This window comes from Drosophila simulans, chromosome 3L (assembly GCF_016746395.2).
Source record: "Drosophila simulans strain w501 chromosome 3L, Prin_Dsim_3.1, whole genome shotgun sequence".
In the NCBI taxonomy this organism is placed as follows: Eukaryota; Metazoa; Arthropoda; class Insecta; order Diptera; family Drosophilidae; genus Drosophila; species Drosophila simulans.
Genome location: NC_052522.2, coordinates 3,496,734 through 3,516,351, shown reverse-complemented (window position 1 = coordinate 3,516,351; position 19,618 = coordinate 3,496,734). Strand labels below are relative to the sequence as shown.

At 39.7% G+C, this 19,618-nt stretch overlaps 1 protein-coding gene across 4 annotated transcripts in view; it reads right to left on the bottom strand.

The window, feature by feature from the left end:
• The window catches only part of LOC6736653 (cyclin-dependent kinase 14), a 94,232-nt gene that overhangs the window by 44,937 nt on the left and 29,677 nt on the right, over positions 1-19,618 (bottom strand). For 2 of the 4 annotated variants that reach the window (XM_016170794.3, XM_016170793.3), the window contains exons 2-3: positions 18,746-19,079; positions 12,139-12,216 (exon numbers count right to left, since the gene is read on the bottom strand). In XM_016170794.3, coding sequence (XP_016030252.1) covers positions 12,139-12,216; positions 18,746-18,800 — 133 coding nt within the window. In that variant the 5' untranslated portion in view covers positions 18,801-19,079. The remainder of the gene's footprint in view (positions 1-12,138; positions 12,217-18,745; positions 19,080-19,618) is intronic. The other 2 variants (XM_039294006.2, XM_039294005.2) reach the window with 1 other exon arrangement.

The window sequence follows — 19,618 nt, the reverse complement described above, 5'->3', positions numbered from 1 at the left end:
GTATGTGTTGTCTGTAGCGAACCTCATACTACCGCAAACTGCCCCAAAAACAAGGACGATAAGTCTGTGAAGAAATGCAGTAACTGCGGGGAAAAACATACTGCAAACTACAGAGGCTGTGTGGTGTACAAAGAATTGAAGAGCCGCCTAAACAAACGTATTGCCACAGCACATACATACAACAAAGTCAATTTCTACTCTCCGCAACCGATTTTTCAACCACCCCTAACTGTCCCAAGCACTACTCCAACAATTTCTTTCGCTAGCGCCCTAAAATCCGGACTAGAAGTGCCCGCCCCACCGACAAGAACTGCTCATTCCGAACATACACCGACAAACATCCAACAAACACAACAAAGTGGCATCGAAGCTATGATGCTATCCCTACAGCAAAGCATGAAAGACTTCATGACGTTCATGCAAAATACTTTGCAAGAGCTCATGAAAAACCAAAATATCCTGATTCAACTTCTTGTATCTTCAAAATCCCCATAATGGCTTCCCTACGGATATCTCTGTGGAACGCAAATGGCGTTTCACGGCATACACAAGAGCTCACACAGTTCATTTACGAAAAAAACATCGACGTAATGCTACTATCAGAAACGCACCTCACAAATAAAAACAATTTTCATATACCAGGATACTTGTTCTATGGTACAAATCATCCAGATGGTAAAGCTCATGGAGGCACTGGAATACTCATCAGAAATCGCATAAAACACCACCACTTAAACAATTTTGACAAAAACTACTTACAATCTACGTCCATAGCCTTACAACTCAACAATGGTTCAACGACTCTAGCCGCAGTCTACTGCCCACCGCGCTTTCCAATCTCTGAGGATCAATTCATGGAATTCTTTAACACACTAGGTGACAGGTTCATCGCAGCGGGTGACTATAACGCCAAGCACACCCATTGGGGATCTCGACTTGTGTCGCCAAAGGGTAAGCAATTGTACAATGCGCTTACGAAGCCAGAAAACAAGCTAGACTATGTATCCCCGGGTAAGCCTACATACTGGCCAGCAGACCCAAGAAAAATCCCAGACCTGATCGATTTTGCAATTACTAAACATGTCCCCCGCAACATGGTCACCGCCGAAGCACTAGCAGATTTATCATCAGATCACTCACCTGTTTTTCTAAATATGCTAACTCGCCCCCACATCGTCGACCCACCGTATAGACTCACAAATTTTAGAACAAACTGGCCAAGGTATCAAAAGTATGTCTGTTCACACATAGAACTAACGACGGCATTATCTACAAAGGAGGATATAGACAAGTCAACGGAAACTCTTGAAAACATTTTAGTTTCGGCTGCAAAGGCTTCAACCCCGCCAGTGACGTATGCAAAACCAAACTACATCAAAACTAATCGCGAAATCGAGCGGCTGGTATTAGATAAACGACGCCTACGAAGGGATTGGCAGTCTAATAGATCACCAATTACTAAGCACATGCTTAAGATAGCCACACGCAGGCTTACCAATGCTCTCAAACAAGAGGAAAAAAACAGCCAACGTTCATATATCGAGCAACTCTCTCCCACCAGCACTAAGTACCCTCTTTGGAGAGCTCACAGAAACCTAAAGACTCCAATAGCGCCAATTATGCCACTCCGAAGTCCCTCTGGCACCTGGTTTCGAAGTGATGAAGAAAGAGCCAGTGCTTTCGCTGACCATTTACAAAATGTATTCCGACCAAATCCCTCTACCAACACATTTATTCTCCCTCCTTTAATAGCAGCCAATCTAGATCCTCAAGAACCCTTTGAATTCCGACCATGTGAACTAGCAAAGGTTATCAAAGAGCAACTGAACCCAAGAAAATCGCCTGGCTACGACCTAATAACTCCAAGAATGCTCATTGAACTCCCAAAGTGTGCTATTCTTCACATCTGCCTGTTGTTCAACGCAATCGCCAAGCTTGGATACTTCCCTCAAAAATGGAAAAAGTCGACCATAGTAATGATTCCAAAGCCAGGAAAAGATAAAACGCAGCCATCATCATATAGACCGATAAGCTTACTAACATGTCTTTCAAAGCTGTTTGAAAAAATGCTACTCCTTCGGATTAGCCCTCATCTTAGAATAAACAACACACTTCCAACACATCAATTTGGCTTTAGAGAAAAACATGGAACCATCGAACAGGTCAACCGAATCACGTCAGAAATTCGTACTGCTTTTGAACATCGAGAATACTGCACAGCCATTTTTCTAGACGTCGCGCAGGCATTTGACAGAGTGTGGCTCGATGGACTTTTGTTTAAAATAATCAAGCTGTTGCCCCAAAACACACATAAGCTACTGAAGTCATACCTATATAACAGAGTGTTTGCAATAAGATGCGATACAAGCACTTCACGCGATTGCGCAATCGAAGCTGGAGTGCCGCAAGGCAGTGTACTGGGTCCAATCTTATACACCCTGTATACGGCGGATTTCCCCATAGACTACAATCTAATAACCTCCACGTTCGCCGATGACACCGCGATACTCAGTCGCTCGAAATGCCCAATAAAAGCCACGGCACTCCTATCCCGACACTTAACATCTGTAGAACGATGGCTTGCCGACTGGAGAATTTCAATAAATGTTCAAAAATGCAAGCAGGTTACCTTTACCTTAAACAAACAAACATGCCCACCACTGGTCTTGAATAACATATGCATTCCACAAGCCGACGAGGTAACATATCTGGGAGTTCATCTGGACAGGCGGCTCACTTGGCGCAAACATATAGAAGCCAAATCGAAACATCTTAAACTTAAAGCAAGGAACCTCCACTGGCTCATAAATGCTCGCTCTCCACTTAGTCTGGAGTTCAAAGCTCTTCTATACAACTCCGTCTTAAAACCTATCTGGACTTATGGCTCCGAGCTGTGGGGCAACGCATCCAGAAGTAACATAGACATTATTCAGCGAGCACAGTCAAGAATTCTGAGAATTATCACTGGAGCGCCGTGGTACCTTCGAAACGAAAACATACACAGAGACCTAAAAATCAAATTAGTAATCGAAGTAATAGCTGAGAAAAAAACGAAGTATAACGAAAAGCTGACCACCCATACAAATCCCCTCGCAAGAAAACTAATCCGAGTATGCAGTCAAAGCCGGCTGCACCGCAACGACCTCCCAGCCCAGCAATAAACTTATTAGGGCATTAATGAAAAAAAAAAAAAACTATCACTAAGTGAAAGTTAATTAAGTTAGATTAAGATTTGAACACTTATTGTTAGTCTCTTAACACAAAGGGAAGATTCAATAAATAATAAAAATTAAAAAAAAAAAAAAAAAAAATTCCTGCTAATGGAAACGATAACTTTTTCCCAGAACACTCGGACAAGTTGCTAATTGAAGTGGTTTCCTTAAATGAAAGTTGAGTCATCGTTGGGCTCAGGTTTACTAATTGAAAAACACGTTGCCTTCCTTCACGCAAATGTATTAAGTTCGGATTAGTTTTTAAGAACCTTAGAGAAATGAGCTGCTACAAAAATGCGTAGTAAATTACCTTAACTTAGTGCGAAGCGCAGAGAACGGCTTCTGTTTTCTCTTTCTGCACAAACGGGTAGTAAATTTGAATTAGCCTTGTTCGCAACTTTCCTGCGAAGGCGTCAAACATTTTCTGGTTAGAAAAGAACTGACCCGTGGTCAGGGTAAATGTAAAAAATAATGGAAAATAATTTTCAATTTGCCTGGGCTCCACGTCCTTCTAACAATTTATTGGAATATGTTTCTCGGCCTTTCCTGGTCTGTTTCTGTTTTCCCCCACTCAAGATTTATATGTACAACGGTAATTGTAGACGCTTGGTATGCGCCTTTCGTGGTTTATTATTACCCCCCATCCACTTTTGACTTTTTGAGCAGCTTTTCCCACTCCAAGTGTATGTTTTGCTCTTCTTGAGCCAGGCAGCCAGCCAAGCAAACATTTCCACCAGAGGAAACACACAATAATATGTGAAAAAGGAACAAATATATACATGTATATATATATAAAAAGGGAAATAAAAGAAAAATGCCGGCCAGACCCTAACAAGCGAGACAATAGCCAAAAGCTGTAAATTGTGGGCGGGGCTGAGCGGCAGACCAAACAACAAACTGGAACAATGAACAGAACACGAATGTCTAGAGGAATGTCTGCTGCCGTTTGGATCAGTTTCAGCAAAACTGTAATTAAAACTGTGCCTGCGAAACTGTGCAGCCGAGTCAAGAGTGTCAAGTGCAAAGATATGGAAAAGAATTTCCAGGGCGAAAGCGCGCAGAAAACTCTGGCTAAGAAGGAAATCATTTTACGGCCACATGACAGACAATAAACGAGAAGGGGAAAACACGGGCGCGTTGGGCTGAAGGTTGATGGAAGGAAGAGTACAAGGAAGCCATTACCTCGATGCAGGTGCCACATTTGTTGTGAGCACACATGCACAGAGTCAACACCTTGAACCAGTTTAAGTGAAAAGAAAGGAGAAATTATGGCAGAGTGAGAGCGCTGGGAAACTCAAAATAATGAAGTGCGAGGGCGCCGACACTGACATTTTCCTGAAGACCGGGAAAGCCCCTTGATGACGAGGAGGCGACCTGCCCAGCAAGCAAAAGTCATTAGCGAAGCACATGACACGGCCAAAAGAGCACAGTGCTTTCAGGAATATGCAAAGTTGAAGTAAATTTTACAGATTACTTTATCGAAAAAGAAAATATATGAGTGCTTTCTACTAGCACAACTTTTTGAGAAGAGCAGAGAGGCGCCCTGTTACTAAAAAAGTTCATGCAAATATAGGTTCCTAAAATTTGTTATTTGTATTCGGAATTGAGTTCGAATCAAATTCGTTTTCCCTATTTCCAGCCCAGTGTACAGCTGGGTGGGCTTTTTGGCTAGATTTGTGGGGTAAATGCCGACAGTCTGAGCTGTCAGGAAATGCAGCAAAGTTGCTAGCCTTAGGCTGAAGAAGAAATTCTAGACGTGAGTGGCGGCCACTCCTCTGCAATCTCGCCTCCTGTTGTCATGTGCCCCATGTCAAATATTTAACACTTGGTTTATTTTGCATTTGTTTCGCTCCCCGTGGCACATGGAAATTAAATGTTTACGCTTTTTGTGGCAGCAAGTGGGCGTCGACGTCCCCAACTCAAGCAGGCAGCGCTCAAGTGGATTTCACGGAGCAACAACCAAATGGCAACCAATTTGGAGAACTGGCCCCGGTCTCCCGGTCCCCTCAACTCCACATTTCCATATCCAGCTTTATTCGCCCACGCAATCAATGCGGCAGAAATATTTCACAATTGCAGAAATGCAATCAGAAATCAGGAATCGGGAATCGGGATTCGAGCCAAACGCCGACCAAATCACGTAGCATCATATTTTGTTATTTTGTCGGTCTGCACACTGTCTGCATTGCATTGACAGGCATAAGTCTGTGAGATATGCCACGGAATGGAAATCTATATGTGAAAGCAGATTTTCAAAGTCACGCGCCACCAAACAGCGGAGAGCATGGGTTAAGGCCCGCGCCACCACAAATGGCTAAAAGTCAGACAACAATCGATGATGAGCACATAAAAGGGGTTAGCGGTGGGACTGTGTAGCATAACATAGAAATTTGCAGAATGCTCTCTGCCAACCGAGCATTGAATTCTATGATTTCTGATTAAAGTGGGAATAATTTTGCGAAGAGCTTTATACACATATTGTGGCTGAAAGGTAAGCTAAGCGGTGTGAGAAGCGCGGAGAGACGCAGTTCTTCAGAAACGCACAGGTGTGGCTGAACTTATAGATTGGAAGCCGACCCTTACTCTTTTCTCTTAATGTAAATATTAAATTAAAAATACATTGCAGGAAAGCTTGTGAATACAGTTTTCAATAACTTGCTTTTGTTTTATTTCAAATTCAATGCACCCATAAGCCATGTAGTGTGCCCCCCTCCGAAATAAGGGCCATGGGTTGAGCTTGAGTCTTCGTCGGCGCGCAAGACGCCAGAACATTTCTATTAAAATGCAAAAAGCCTTTTGTGGCCACCCCCTACCAATTTTTGGTATTTTCCTTGTTTATGCGGTGTCTAGTCTGGCTGTGTTTATCGCTGAGGCTACGGCTTCTGCTTTTTCTGCTGCTGTTGGCATTGCACTTTGCATGCAAAAAACATAATAATCGGAAAGGGAAACCCATGGTGGAAGCAAAGAGCACGGACGTGTTAGAGTCTTCCGATCGCAAATGTCGTGAACGTTGTTTGACGTCAGCGTAAGCCACCGAAAATAAACAATACAACAGGGAGAAAAAAATGCAGCGGCATAGATAAACAATAAACAAAGGCACGAACAGCATCAGCAGAAATGGCAAATTGAAAACTGCATTAGGAAATGGCAAAAGAACGGAGCGGCGAAGGGAGGATCCCTTGACATTCACTACAGAATTAGAGTCATTGAACGAGTGAAGAACGAGCTAAAGATGCCAAAAATAAAGTTGTACAGCAAAAAAATGAGAACCAGACGAGCTGGCGGCAAGCTTGCTAGATACACTGATAAATATTTATTTAAAATTATTTAAATAAATAAATAATCAAATTAATGGTAAGCTCGATATTACGCTTATTTATACCATGTGGATATTATTTTTTCCAAAGAGCTAAACATTTTTTCCTCTGTAGCTAATTGCAAATTGACTTCCAAACTATTTCAGCCTAATTGAATTCTACCCGCGTTGCCAAACAGCAGACCAGTACACAACCGCCAAAGAAACCAAACAACGAAATAGTAAAAGCCGCGTTGAAAACAGAATTTTTACGATTTACGTCGGAAGGCTGTGAATTTCACTTAAAATACTTTTATTATGGGCGGTGAGCCTCCAAAGAAAATAAAGGGAAAAAAACCTGCTCGCATTCAAGGCACGTTTTCCAGGCAACGTTGACGCTTGGCCTGGCATATAAAAAAAGATTCGGTTTTTTCTTCAGCTCCAGACAACACATGTACCTGTAATGGGCCCATTCGACAAGAGTCGAAACAGCAGCAACACCAGCAACAATGAGCCGTTTAAAAACAAATTATCGAACATGTACGAAACGCCTGTCACCGGCAGAGAGTAAAATAATAAAATGGAACGGGGCACAAATGTTTATGGACAGTCAATGATAGTCGGCGAAAATGCAGAATAATCCCGGGCACGGTGTCCCAAGGGGTTAAGCTGTTTGAAATTGGAAAATGTGTGTTGGGAATCGGTGAAAAAAGATAAACACACATAATTGACAGAAGTGGAACAAACCGAATGATGTAATGCAACTCAGGGAGTGCCAGGTGCATTTTAAGTGCTTCTAGTTGACTGCTTATCAGTCGGCAGAGTCTCTATTTAATTTTACAGCTATTAGGTAATATACTACATTTCAGTATTTCATAATAAATGTGTACGAGAACAAAACGTAATATAAATTTAAATATTTTTGTTTCAAAACCTTTAACCCCTTCGCAATGTTGAACCATTAACCCCACAGTTCAGTGCTCAGTGCCACTCATCAATGTCACAAACATAAGCACGGAAAAATCGAGGAAAACCCTCCGCGGCAGAGGCCTCACTAAATTACTCAGAAATTCAGGAATTCGTGTAATAAAACACAGAAAATACCCGCATAAATTTCTTTTCAACGCGCTGAGGGCGTAAAAAAATCTTCCGGTTTATGGATTTTGCGCTGGCAACATGTATGAGTATTTTCTCATATAACTTATTTAATAGTGCAACATTTAGTGGGGGGTGGGGGGGCGTTGCATTAAATGTGCTTAAGCGAGCGAAAGGTCATGTGCGTGATTACTCATACGACGTGTGGCCGTCGCGGAGATCAGCTCACATGCCGGAAAATAAAACTGAAACCAAGTGAAAGAGGGTTTTCATATCAATGACATGACATATTAAACGGGCCACCAAAGCGGATTTTTCCACATATACGTACTTCAAATCTTTAGATAAGTTGGGGCGGAAAGTTGCCGGGATGAGGGCGGTGGTCGGTGGGCGGGGCAGATGGCATCTGTAGCGTTTCTTGCTCTTCACAAATCAGAGCGTAAATACAATGCTGAAAGGCGATGGGAAAGCGAGACGAAAAGCGAGAAACGATGCGTGTTCTGATAGCGGAATCTGCTCAGTGGCACTTGAATGGACTGCGATGGTACAGTGATTACTGCATATAAAGAAACTGATCAGTACTCGTAGTTTCAATACCAATTAGTCAAGCTTCAAAGAGGCAAAAAACTTGTTAATAGAAAGTTTAGCTTACGTGTTAAGAGATAGTAACTATTTTAACAGTAAATCTGTTTTTAATTGATTTTTAATCACATCTAAGCCGCTCTCAAATCAATTTAAAGCTTACGACCCGCATTTCCGTGAATCATGGAACGATAGATCCACTCAAAGCAGTTATCACTGTGTCAGCAGCACATATGCGGGCAGAGTCCAGTTTAGTTGTTCTGAGGGCATTGAAAAGACCTGGGAAGTGAGTGGCGGAGATACCATGTAGAGGGTGGGTGTGGAGTTCCGGGAGATAAAAGCGAGACGGTGGAGGAAGCATCAACAGTCGGCGACCATTAGCTGCTTATCGCGCTTCGTCTTCGGCTGCTGAATCTTTTATATACATTTTTCTCGGTTATTTTTTCCATTTTTTGTTTTTTTTTTTGCCATTGAGTAGGTCTGAAAATAGCAGCGACAGTGAGCTCAAGTGTAAAGTTATCAAGTGGCTGCGACTGGCGGCCAGATAGACGGACACCAGTCAAGGGTTAAAGCCATAGACAACGTCGAGTGTGTTTGGCCATGGCTTGTGACATAAAATGCTATCAGAAAGGATTATGACAAGCCTGCAAAAACGAGAAAAACATGGCAAAGAGCGAGGTGAAACACTGTAGAGAACTGTATCACTGGCACAAAGAAATAGAGACGACGACTACGACGACGACGACGACGATGATGATGCGATGGCGACGATATAGCCGACAACCAAGTGTCAAAGTCGGACATTCGACGCCATAAAATATTTACACCAAAAAGGAGCAAAGGAGCCTCGAGTTATCTCAAGAATCTCACTTCAGTCGAGCAAAGTTATCCTCTATTTCATAGGAGCGGAAGTGGGCGGAGGAATAAGTGTCACAATTGTTGGTTAAATAAGTTGAGGATTTTTCACTTGAGGCAAGAGGTGTTTGTAGTTTTATCTAAGTCGAGGTGGCCAGATTTAAGTGGTTGTCGTTGTGAAATTTCATGTTTTTATTTTCATTCTCATGAATGAATTTATTACAACTAATCCCTGTATTTCAAGTGGATACAATTACGAACATGTTTTCATATCGTAAAACCACTTTACAGACATCCTTAAAGAACTCGAACTCAAGAAAGAGTTCTCCAAGAGAACTCCATGTTATCCACAGCTCAAAAAGCAGAAAAGATCACACAGAAATCTCGATCGTTGCAAGTAAACATACATAAGTGATATGTGTGTGTGTGACTCCGGTCTGTGCAATTCTGATCTATGGAATGCACTCATCAAAAGCTGAAGAGGAAGCGCTGTAACTATAAGCTGCACTGAAAAAAAAGAAGTCAATCAAGCCCTGCACTATATAAGCATTAAAAACGATTTTAAACACGATCTCTGTTCGTAAATAGTTTAGTTCGTACTAAACTAAACACAAAGATACTACTAGCTTTATTTTCCTGTTTTATTAGGGGGGCTATATAATTTAACTGCTCTTCAACTGAAGTCTAGTTTTATTGTTTAGCGTGTAGGTACTTAATTTCTGTTGTGCAACGTCTTATAACTTCATAACTTTTATGGCCGGCGAATGAAGCAGTTTAGAAGGAGCGACTGTGAGTTACAGACACAGAGCTGGGTATAATTAAAACGAGGCAACACAAGCGGCAGCTCGTGCGGCAATTAACGATAGTTAAGCTGCAAGTATCAGTTCGCTGACAAGCAGCTAAGACAAGACAAGTCCAGCAACTAGCGACTACAGTTAGTGGGTTGTTGTAATGGCCTTGGCAGACAACTTGCAACTCGAGTGGCATTCCTTGGTTTTATTTGTTCCCCCTTTTCAGTTGCATCAGCCAGCTGCTGCACAAAACTGCTCAATAATGCAAGCAAAACATTTAAACTTCAGCTTAAATAAAGCCAACTCTACCAGATGTTTTATATTCTTCGGTTAATGCAACATTTATGAGCCGAGGCGAAACAGAAGCTCCCAAATGGCAAAATCGTGAGAAATTGTTTCAATGCAAGCTCAAGATGCATTTGAAATTGTTTCCGCTTGAAGGATTGCCCAATTGTTGACGCGGGTGCTGCAACTCCGAGGGGAAAACACTGACATATTGGTTGTGGTGAAGGAAAATTCGCTGCAAACTTCATTCTTCATCGAAATGAAATAGTAAAATTGCTCACTGAACATGAGTTGAAATGTTGTAAAATGAGCACAAAATTCAAAAAGAAATTCATTCTGCCGGATTGATTGATGAAATGAAATCAGTTGGTGAAATAATTATAGTAATTTTTATATGAATTAAGAATGTGGTAGTTTGAATTTAACTATTTCCTGGTCGCCCAATTTTTCTCTTTTCCAAGAAATCTGAAACGACTTATTTACCAGCATATGAGCCCAATTAAGTCCATATACTCGGTATTTCAAAACAAAAGCCACGACACAAAATGTCAATTAAATACTCAGGCCAAATATGGTTGGATTTCCAGCCAATCAAGACCATTAGTCAGATATTCAGCGGCTTACCTGTGGCACTCAAACTATATTTTACATTTGCCACCGCCGTATCTTTGACTACGCCCCTGACTAGATCGCAAAACACACAAAATCGCTCCGATTATGGGAAGAAAAACACCTGTTCGCCGAACTAGTTTCTGGAACAAGAAATGAAGGCTGAAAAAAAGCTAAACAAAAACCGAAAATAAAACCGTTTGCGTGGGCGTTGAAAGACAATTAGCCGCATGCCGCAAAATCAAGCGACCGAAACGGGTTTTTCAGTGAGTCAACGTGGTGCAAACTATACGGGTTTCCATGTCATGCTCAAATAAACTTAATAAACCATCGAAATGCATGGCGAATTCTATGAAATCCAAAGATTAGAGGGGCACATCACTCCACAGGCATTCGATCAAGTAATTCGTCAAAATATGTTTACACTTTCCGAAGTTTTTGGCATATTTCGGGCTCTTTTGTCTGTCAAATTGCATTTGACGGGCAACGAGTGCATTCAATTACCGCAACGAAAAAAGCCAAACTGACAACCCATCAAAATGCGTTTTTAGACCATTAAAAGCTTTTCCCACACTGCCAACGCAGAAATCGATAAGTTTCTGTCTGAAAATTCAAGTTCGTTTTGCATTTATTTTTGCATTTTGTATTTGTATCTGTTGCGGTCTCGCAGGAAAGTTTTTTAACTAAAAATTGCATTGACGTTTTTTGTTTTTGTTTTTATTTGGGAATTGTGTTTTCGGTCAGAAAAAGCTGAAGGACACAATAAAAGAAGTTCCGTTTTTGTTCGTATAAATGCAAAAATTTGAGACGGAATGAGTTGATGGGTTCCTTTTTTTTAGTGGGAAAGTTGATGGAAGTTGGGTTCTTTGGGGCAGGAAATGTTTTGAATTCATAACAGCTGGGAAAAAACTTGATGTTCTGTATGCGAAAAATTGAAGCGAAATCGTTTTTATAACGCTATAGTTACAGGTATTAACAGGGAACAGACTCCGAATAATGGCTTAACTGAATTAAAACCCATGGAAAATATTTAAATTTTTGGCTTAAAATGGACATTGAAAATTATTAAAACTCTGATGACTCGTATATATAATAAATTCTCCTAGCTTCAACTTCACATACACAATTCATTTGACATTTTCTGCACCGCCCGCTTGATTTAAACAAGTTTTTTATGTGATGCCGCAACTTGGGTTGCATTATTGCACATATACATAAATTTATCTATAGACTATTGCATTACCATAACTAACTATTGTTTGAAAGACACTGCACCCACATGGAAACACAAATCGCGGAGTGACTCAATTCACTGAGAGTTTTCCTCGGGATTATTGACAATTCAAGGCGAGTATAATATTTAATTACAGTTTTCTCTTAGAATTACTGATAGTTTTGTATAATTTCTACTCACTTAATCTGCCGAAGCTGTGCGAAAGTCTCTTCTTGAGTTTCTGAAGGGCTCCTCCCTTTTTCTCGCGCATTGTGACGCCTGCAAATAAATAGGAGAAAAAAATATACATAAATAAATTTACGCAAACAAATCACTTAATTGCGCTGAAATGTGAGAGATTTATTAAGTGACATTCGGTGATTGCATAATGATGGCTCCAATCAAGTTGTCTGTTTTCTATATATACATTGGGAAAACTTCAAAACAAACAAACAGAGGAAACAAAACGCAGATTTCGTTGTTATAAACGAACATAAATCAGTCGAGCGTGGTCGCACATAATAAACAGGGTGACCCCAGAGATGGAAAATCGTGGCGACTGCATTTCCCCAAATGAATAATCAACAAATTTTACACCAACCAAAAATATTCGGCCGAAAATAGAAAATGCATTTCTCAGTTTATTTTAGTATTCGAGGGGGAATCTCGCGTTCCCCTCCACAACTCAGCGGTATAATTAAGTTTTCTTTTTAATTCTGTTGTTTGTCGAAATGATCAAATAATAACATTTAGCAAAAAGCGCTTATTTGAATGCTCAGTGAGGCATGAAAATTGGTATTTGTTGTCTTTTTTCAAAGGGGCTTTCAATGGGAGGCGTGTCTGGTTTTCCCGGTTTGCTGATTGCATTAATGATTTTGGAGTGTGTTTTTTCGCTATTATTAGAACGCACAAAAATGAGTGCTTTTTGTGGCTAGTTGTGGCTAAAATAAAGCAATTGGGTCAACAATTCTGTATTCTAAAAGTGGAATGGATAAACAGATTAGCAAATATTGTTTTGGTTTAGTAATAAAATCGTGTGGTTAAGTACAATTAAATAAATAAAGATTGCTGTGTTATCTAACACCTACATCTCGAATTCAAATTTCCTCGTTCTTCATTTACACTTAGATCTCCGGATTATCCGTCAGATTCAACCATCCCAATAAGGAAATTGCCACTTGAACAATCATTTGTCAAACTCTTCACAACTTTTAAGCCGCTGCACTGACACTGATTGAGATGACCACTCCAAAACGACCTCCACAAAGCCCCTACATCCAATAAATATCCAGCAAAGTACCAAACCAGTTTGGTCCGAGAATAAAGGCGACTTTGACAATTGCATACAGAAAATAACTTAAAAGTGTATCTCTCACTCTCCATATGTAAAATGTATTTCTCGTTATTTATTCAGCCATATGTGAGCCGAGCTAAATCAGGCGATAAAGTGTATGCTGGAGTGTTGAGATAACTTCTCGTTCGAACCCCTTGAGTATAGTTTGGCTTGTTGTCGAAAGCAATTTGGCTTAAACAATGCAAGAAGCAACTCAAGCCCGAGCAATTTATGGCCATGGAGTGCTTTGCATAAGGCCCTCCAGTAACCCCCTTCCATTTTCACCAAATCTGCAACTCAATTACGGGGGCCATTGGAGTCATAACTATAAGCTGTTGTTGACTTCTAAAATGGCTATTCAAAAACATAACCCGACGGCTTCAAAAAGGGGGAGGTGATTTGACAACAAAGAACTCGGAAACAGGGAGAAACTAGGGGGAATACCTAAGTAAAGGTGTTAAAACTAACTATATTAAGATTAAACTAATTTTCTTTGTCCCATACTCAATGTTATAATGACTTGTAATGTGAAGCAATCGATTTCAAACCATTATTAATGTCCTCTGGTTTTTATAAAATTTTCTTTCTGTGCATTTCCAACAAAGAGCTCTATATAGCCGTGTTGTTTCTGGTGTTGTCTACATAAGTGAGCTGGAAATATGATTATGATGGCGATGCTGATGCTGATGCTAATGCCAGTTGACAGAGCCAGACACACCGAGCCAGGCGATTGCATATAAATGACACTCACTGTGCACAGTGATTTGCATAAAATGGCGCCAGCCTTAATAGTTTTTGATAAATTGTTGTCAATATTGCAAGAGCCCCGGCTCCGAAAAAGAAACGCACTTGATAACAGAAAACTTATTTAATTAAAGGCGTGGCGCAAAAGTTTCCGCCCAGCGATAAAGTTGCAATGGCAAAGTGGCACTGCATTAATGAGTTGCATATGCAAACATCAAAGTTTGCAATCAAAATCAATGTCAGCCCCAGACGGCGACAACAAATTGTGGGCAACAAAGTTCCAGATCAAAGGCGAGCGATATAGCGCTGATATACGCAGACAGGTAGCGAGTTGAGTGGCATTGAGTGGGTTCAATAGCCTAGAGGATCCAACAACGCCCATCCGCCCATGTTATCTGCCGGCTGGGGGCGTGGCCAGTCAGGCGTGCCACAAGCAAAAATAGGAAGGGCGCCGAGAACTGAGCAGTCAGTCACTCCTGGAAAGGTTGGCTAATGTCTGTGACATCTAATTAGGGAACAAATAACGAGGAGCCACACAAAAAGAAAAACAGGCAAAATAAATAATCAAAAATGCAAAAGGTAGTTGGAAAGAAATGCTCGTTCTGGTTGGAAGTTCTATTGACTTGCCAATGAAATATGGAAATTGATGGGCGCAACTTAGGGATTGGATAACGATCCCCAATTAGGATAATTATATTTACTAGGGTGTTCTATATCAAGCGATACCAAAAGTAGTCCTATAACTAAAAGGTGCATTTCTATTAGCATGATTGGGTTCGACTAATAACATTATTATAGCATTTTTTATTAAAGTGAAAAAAGAGGAAACACGCATAACACTTCCTTTCAATCTTATTTCCAGAAAATATATGCTAAGTTAAATTAAACCAATTAATGTTGCCTAATAGTTTACAATCTGTTTTAGTCCCTAACAAAATGCCTCCTTTCGAAACGCATTCATTGCCCCAAAAGCAGACCGGCAATTACCCCCTCGACAAGAAACAGCAGCCAAACAGTTGACACAAGCCAAAAAGAAAATGATATGACGAGCACTTTCCAAATTTCTTGTTAATGACGTAATTACCCACAGTCGAGCAAAACAAAAGCAAAAGCAGGGCTAGCCGACGAGGAAAAGTGGAAAAGCGCGAGACAGGCGTGAAAATCGTGAAGGAGGCGAAGCAGATTCTGTGGCAGGCCACACGACGTATACGTGACATTTTGGCCACGACACACGGCAGCTCATCCCACAGTCGTGTGCAAAATAATAGCAGTTAAGTTGTTAATATAAGGTAAATATTTATTTATTTATATATAAGGAAGTTTAATGAAAGTTTATATCTTTATAAAATGTTTTAGAATTTAATTTCAAGAAAGTAATGGTATGGTATGAACATATGTAGTTATATCTCCCCTCTCTTGTTAACCATCCCCTGGCTTTTGGCCAACTTGCACACATTCTCTGATTCAATGCAAGGGAAAATAGAATGCTGAGTAAAAAAATTACAAAAACGAAAAACAAAACAAAATAAAGCAAAGCTGTTGCTAGCAAAAATATTTTGACACTTTTGGGCGACAAGCAGCTGACTAATTGCGAGAGTTTTGCTCTTTTGGAGAACGCCGGGAAAAAGCCTCTAAAAATAGAGGAAGACTCGAGTAAAATGCAGTAGCGACAGCTGACGGAACTGAAAGTCCAGGAATGCTCGATGATTAAATGGCTTATAAATGACGCGGAGATTTTTTGCCGGCACAAACTTCCAGGCAGCGCAAAAAACTCATTGCCAAAAATAGGTGAGCGATGGCCAAAAAAAAAAACAAAACCACACAGACACGTGACGAGTGGGCAAGCAAAAAAAATGTGGCAAATCCACAGATTCAATCGATTTCCACCCTTTCCCTCAGTTCATGACCCCACTGAACTCGGCAAATTGAATTCTAACTTTTATCAATATTAAATTTGCTGGGCAAACAAAGTTTAGTACAAATTTTATTTGTATGCGGTTCATTTATATGCAGGAGAAGGAGTTGCAAAGTCTCTGTTTAATTAAAATGCATGTGTAACTAATTAAATGTGGAATAATGGAATTCTGCAAGCCGATAAAATTTCAACTAATTAAAATAACTCTAAGCCCGAAAGAAATTATTAAAACATGAAAAACATATAAAAAACAATTTATATAAATAAAATTAAGCCTAGCATGTGTGAAAATGATAGATGATAGATTGAAAAATACTCAAATTGCTTTGCTCATTAATAGTATTTAAATGTTCAACTTCACGCAAACATAAATTTTTAGTTCTGGCTGCCATTAACCCTTGCTGGCCAAGCTTTCTACGCCTTTGGCAGCCACATCCATCAGCGTCGCCATAAAACACGCATCATTTATTCACCAGGCAAATAATAAAATTAAAAAACCATCAAAACTACACCCTCGAAAAGCGGGATTATTTAGTTTTTTTGAAATATTCATGCACGCCCGAGGGCGAACACAAATTTTATTACCATATAGAACTATTTTTTATCGCCAGCCCATCAAATCTAATCAAATTAAAGTTGGAGAAAGGGAGAGTTTCCTCCAAAGATGGGGCGTGTTGGATAAGAAAACTGGGTAGGAAATTAGTCAACCAGTTGCATGTTTTCGTAATGAAAGGCTACACATATATTTGGGTGAGTGTATTGGCCACCTGTTTTAATAGTTTTCGCACACGGCAGCACCAGCTTTTTGACTGGAGTTGCGTGTTCACGAATCGTTCATCTGAAACTCGCCAAAAACCAAGAAACTTGGCACAAAATAGAGACCTGCCAAATCCGAGTTTAATTAAAAAAAAAATACTTTTTTGCAAAGGAAAGTTGAGACCCTATGGGGCAAAAACAGAGACAGTTGAAAACTATTTAAAGTGTTCAAGTAATTTTATGAAAACATAAACATAATCATTTAAATCTGGCACTTAATAGTAGAATAGCAAGTTGCATGTACGTCCTACTTTAGAAAATCATTAATATTAGGTTGAAAGAAAAACATGTGCTGATAAGAAAAAGTCGGGTTGGGTTTTACAATGATAAGAAAACAAATGAGGTCTATAGAAAACAGGTTTAAAATTTTATAGATATCGGGCAAACTCTCACATTTCCATCAAAAAACCTACGTAATCCCTAAAACTTTATTTTTTTCACTTTAGATATGTACTGCTTGTACTGTTTCTAGAAATTTTAACATATTATTTAGCGGAAAGTCTATTATTTTCAAATTAAAAGCAGTTATTTTAATTATTGAAGTGAAAGTGTGCATCATATGCGCCCGATTTCAATATTGATCGTAAATCTAAGCTGCCGTAACTCTCTAATTGATTTAGCCATCGGATAGCTAGCCTCAAAATTTAATCAATTTGACATTGTATTTGGCGATGTAAAGGCGGCATTCATAATTAGACAACTGAAACCAAAAGCAACACCAAAACTAGTTGGCCACAATCTAAACTAGTTGCACTAATAAATCAGACGGAGATAGAAATCGATATGGCATAATGAGTTTCGGATGCGTTTGTTTCATGTTTGCTTTCCAGATAAAGGGGATTTTGGAGGTTGCGGCTTATCGCAGTCCGTAAACCATAATGTCTGATTAAATAAATGATTTCGAGATGTGCCGCGGGTCGTGACGTCAGTGGATTGTCGGCGGCCATCGTCTTGGGTTCAATGTTCTCTATCAAACAAAAATAAAGTTCAATTCGAGTCGAATTAATATCAATTGAGGAAGGAGAAGTCGCCTTTCAAACGGGTTCCCAAGAAAGAGACGGAGCTAGCCGGGTGAGAGAGAGAGAAAGATCTGGATTGCACAATTTTTCAATTAAATGCAGTTTCTGCTTCTGGCAGTTGCATTTATATAACTCTTCTCTTTTATTTCTGCCCGGCTTGTGTCAAAATGTTTACGCTTAATTTTAATAAATTTACTTTGATGCCTGTCATTCTTCTCTGCGTATTTGTTTTGCATTTTAAACGGGGCTTTTGCTGCATATTTTAATATGCACTTATTTATTTGCTTTTTTAAGGCAACTGCAGCAAACCGAAAAAATATATATACATACGTACGTATATATATGCACATATGTGTGTTTTTTGTGATTTTCAAGTGTGTATGACTGAAAAGGATGAAGTTGCGAACTTCTGTGTGTGAGCTGGATTTTAAATTGAGAGTTGAATTTATGGGGGAATTCTTTTTTAACTCTGCCAATATATGCGAATGCACAAAGAACACAATACAAATAAATTATTGAAGAGCATGTAAGGATATTGGATACTGAAAACCAGCTTTAAGATACAGTTGCTATTAAGAAATAAATAAATTTAAAAAATATGTTTCCCATTCAAAATCATTGTTTTCAACTCATGGTCAAGATTTCCGTTAAATGCTTCAGCGTTTCGGAACTCGGGAGATTTGTTTATATTTTAAAAGTTCATCACAAAATAAACAAACGCTTTTATTACACTGCGAATACCGCCTAAGTAAAAATAAATCGAGCAACCATAACAAATGCCAATTAAAGCCGAATCAATATAAATAATTTATATAAAAAAAATCGAAGCATCAGTTTTTTGTTTATGCTCGATGAATTCCTCTGGGGCAGGAAACTCAAGTACCTACAACAGAGGAATTTCATGTGCGCTCTACGGATCACTGATCAAACAAAAAGATACAGTCATGTTATGTGGATTATTTATGATGTGTATATACGCACCGGCACCAAAATTATTGTTGTTAATTTTAGTGGGCTGACTGATTAATTCGGCCATGTTGCTGCTTTAAGACGAATTTCGGGCGCACAGGTAAGTTTATTTCAATGTTATTCAATTGATTATTTAGTTGGGTTAACACTCTCGCTTATGGCACACATATCTTTGGTTTTCCTGTTTACTCGAGAATTTCACTGGGTCACAACAAATCCGATGCAGATAGATGAGCTCCAAACACAGCACACACTCTCCAATAAATATATGCGTTTATCAATTCTTTTTTTTTTTGTTTATCAGACGGCGACGCCGAAGTTGCAAGTAAACGAGGTCAAATATTATCTGCAGACAAAACAACAATAAATCTAGCGACCACAGACAACAACAAGAACCGCAGAAAAAGTTTGCCGCTCGAAAGACACTTTTTGTTGCGGGCTACGACTTTTTCCACGGTGGTTGTTAGTTAGGGGTGGTTGTTGATTTTTATCCCTTTTAAGTGGTTTCACGTTTCAGCTGAATATTATAAAAAGCGCCTAAGTAGTTGCAGCATTCACATTTTATTAGCAAAGTTTCACGTTTATCTAAAAATAGTGCAAATAATATAAGCGCAGCACACAAATCATAAAAATAGTAACGAAAGCCAGCTTCATATTGAAACACTATCACAATTATGCTTAAAAATCAGAAATCAAATCTGGTGCGGAAACTCTATTACACTCTTTTTTTTTTTTGGAAGTCTCGCAAATTCTGGGATGTTATTTTCGGGATATTTTCGCCGGGACGCACAACCTGCCGCTTTGAGTTTCGCACACGAAATGAGGTCAACGAGAAACGGGACAAAGGACGTCGACTGCGGAGCGGCAGCGACTGCGACGGCGACG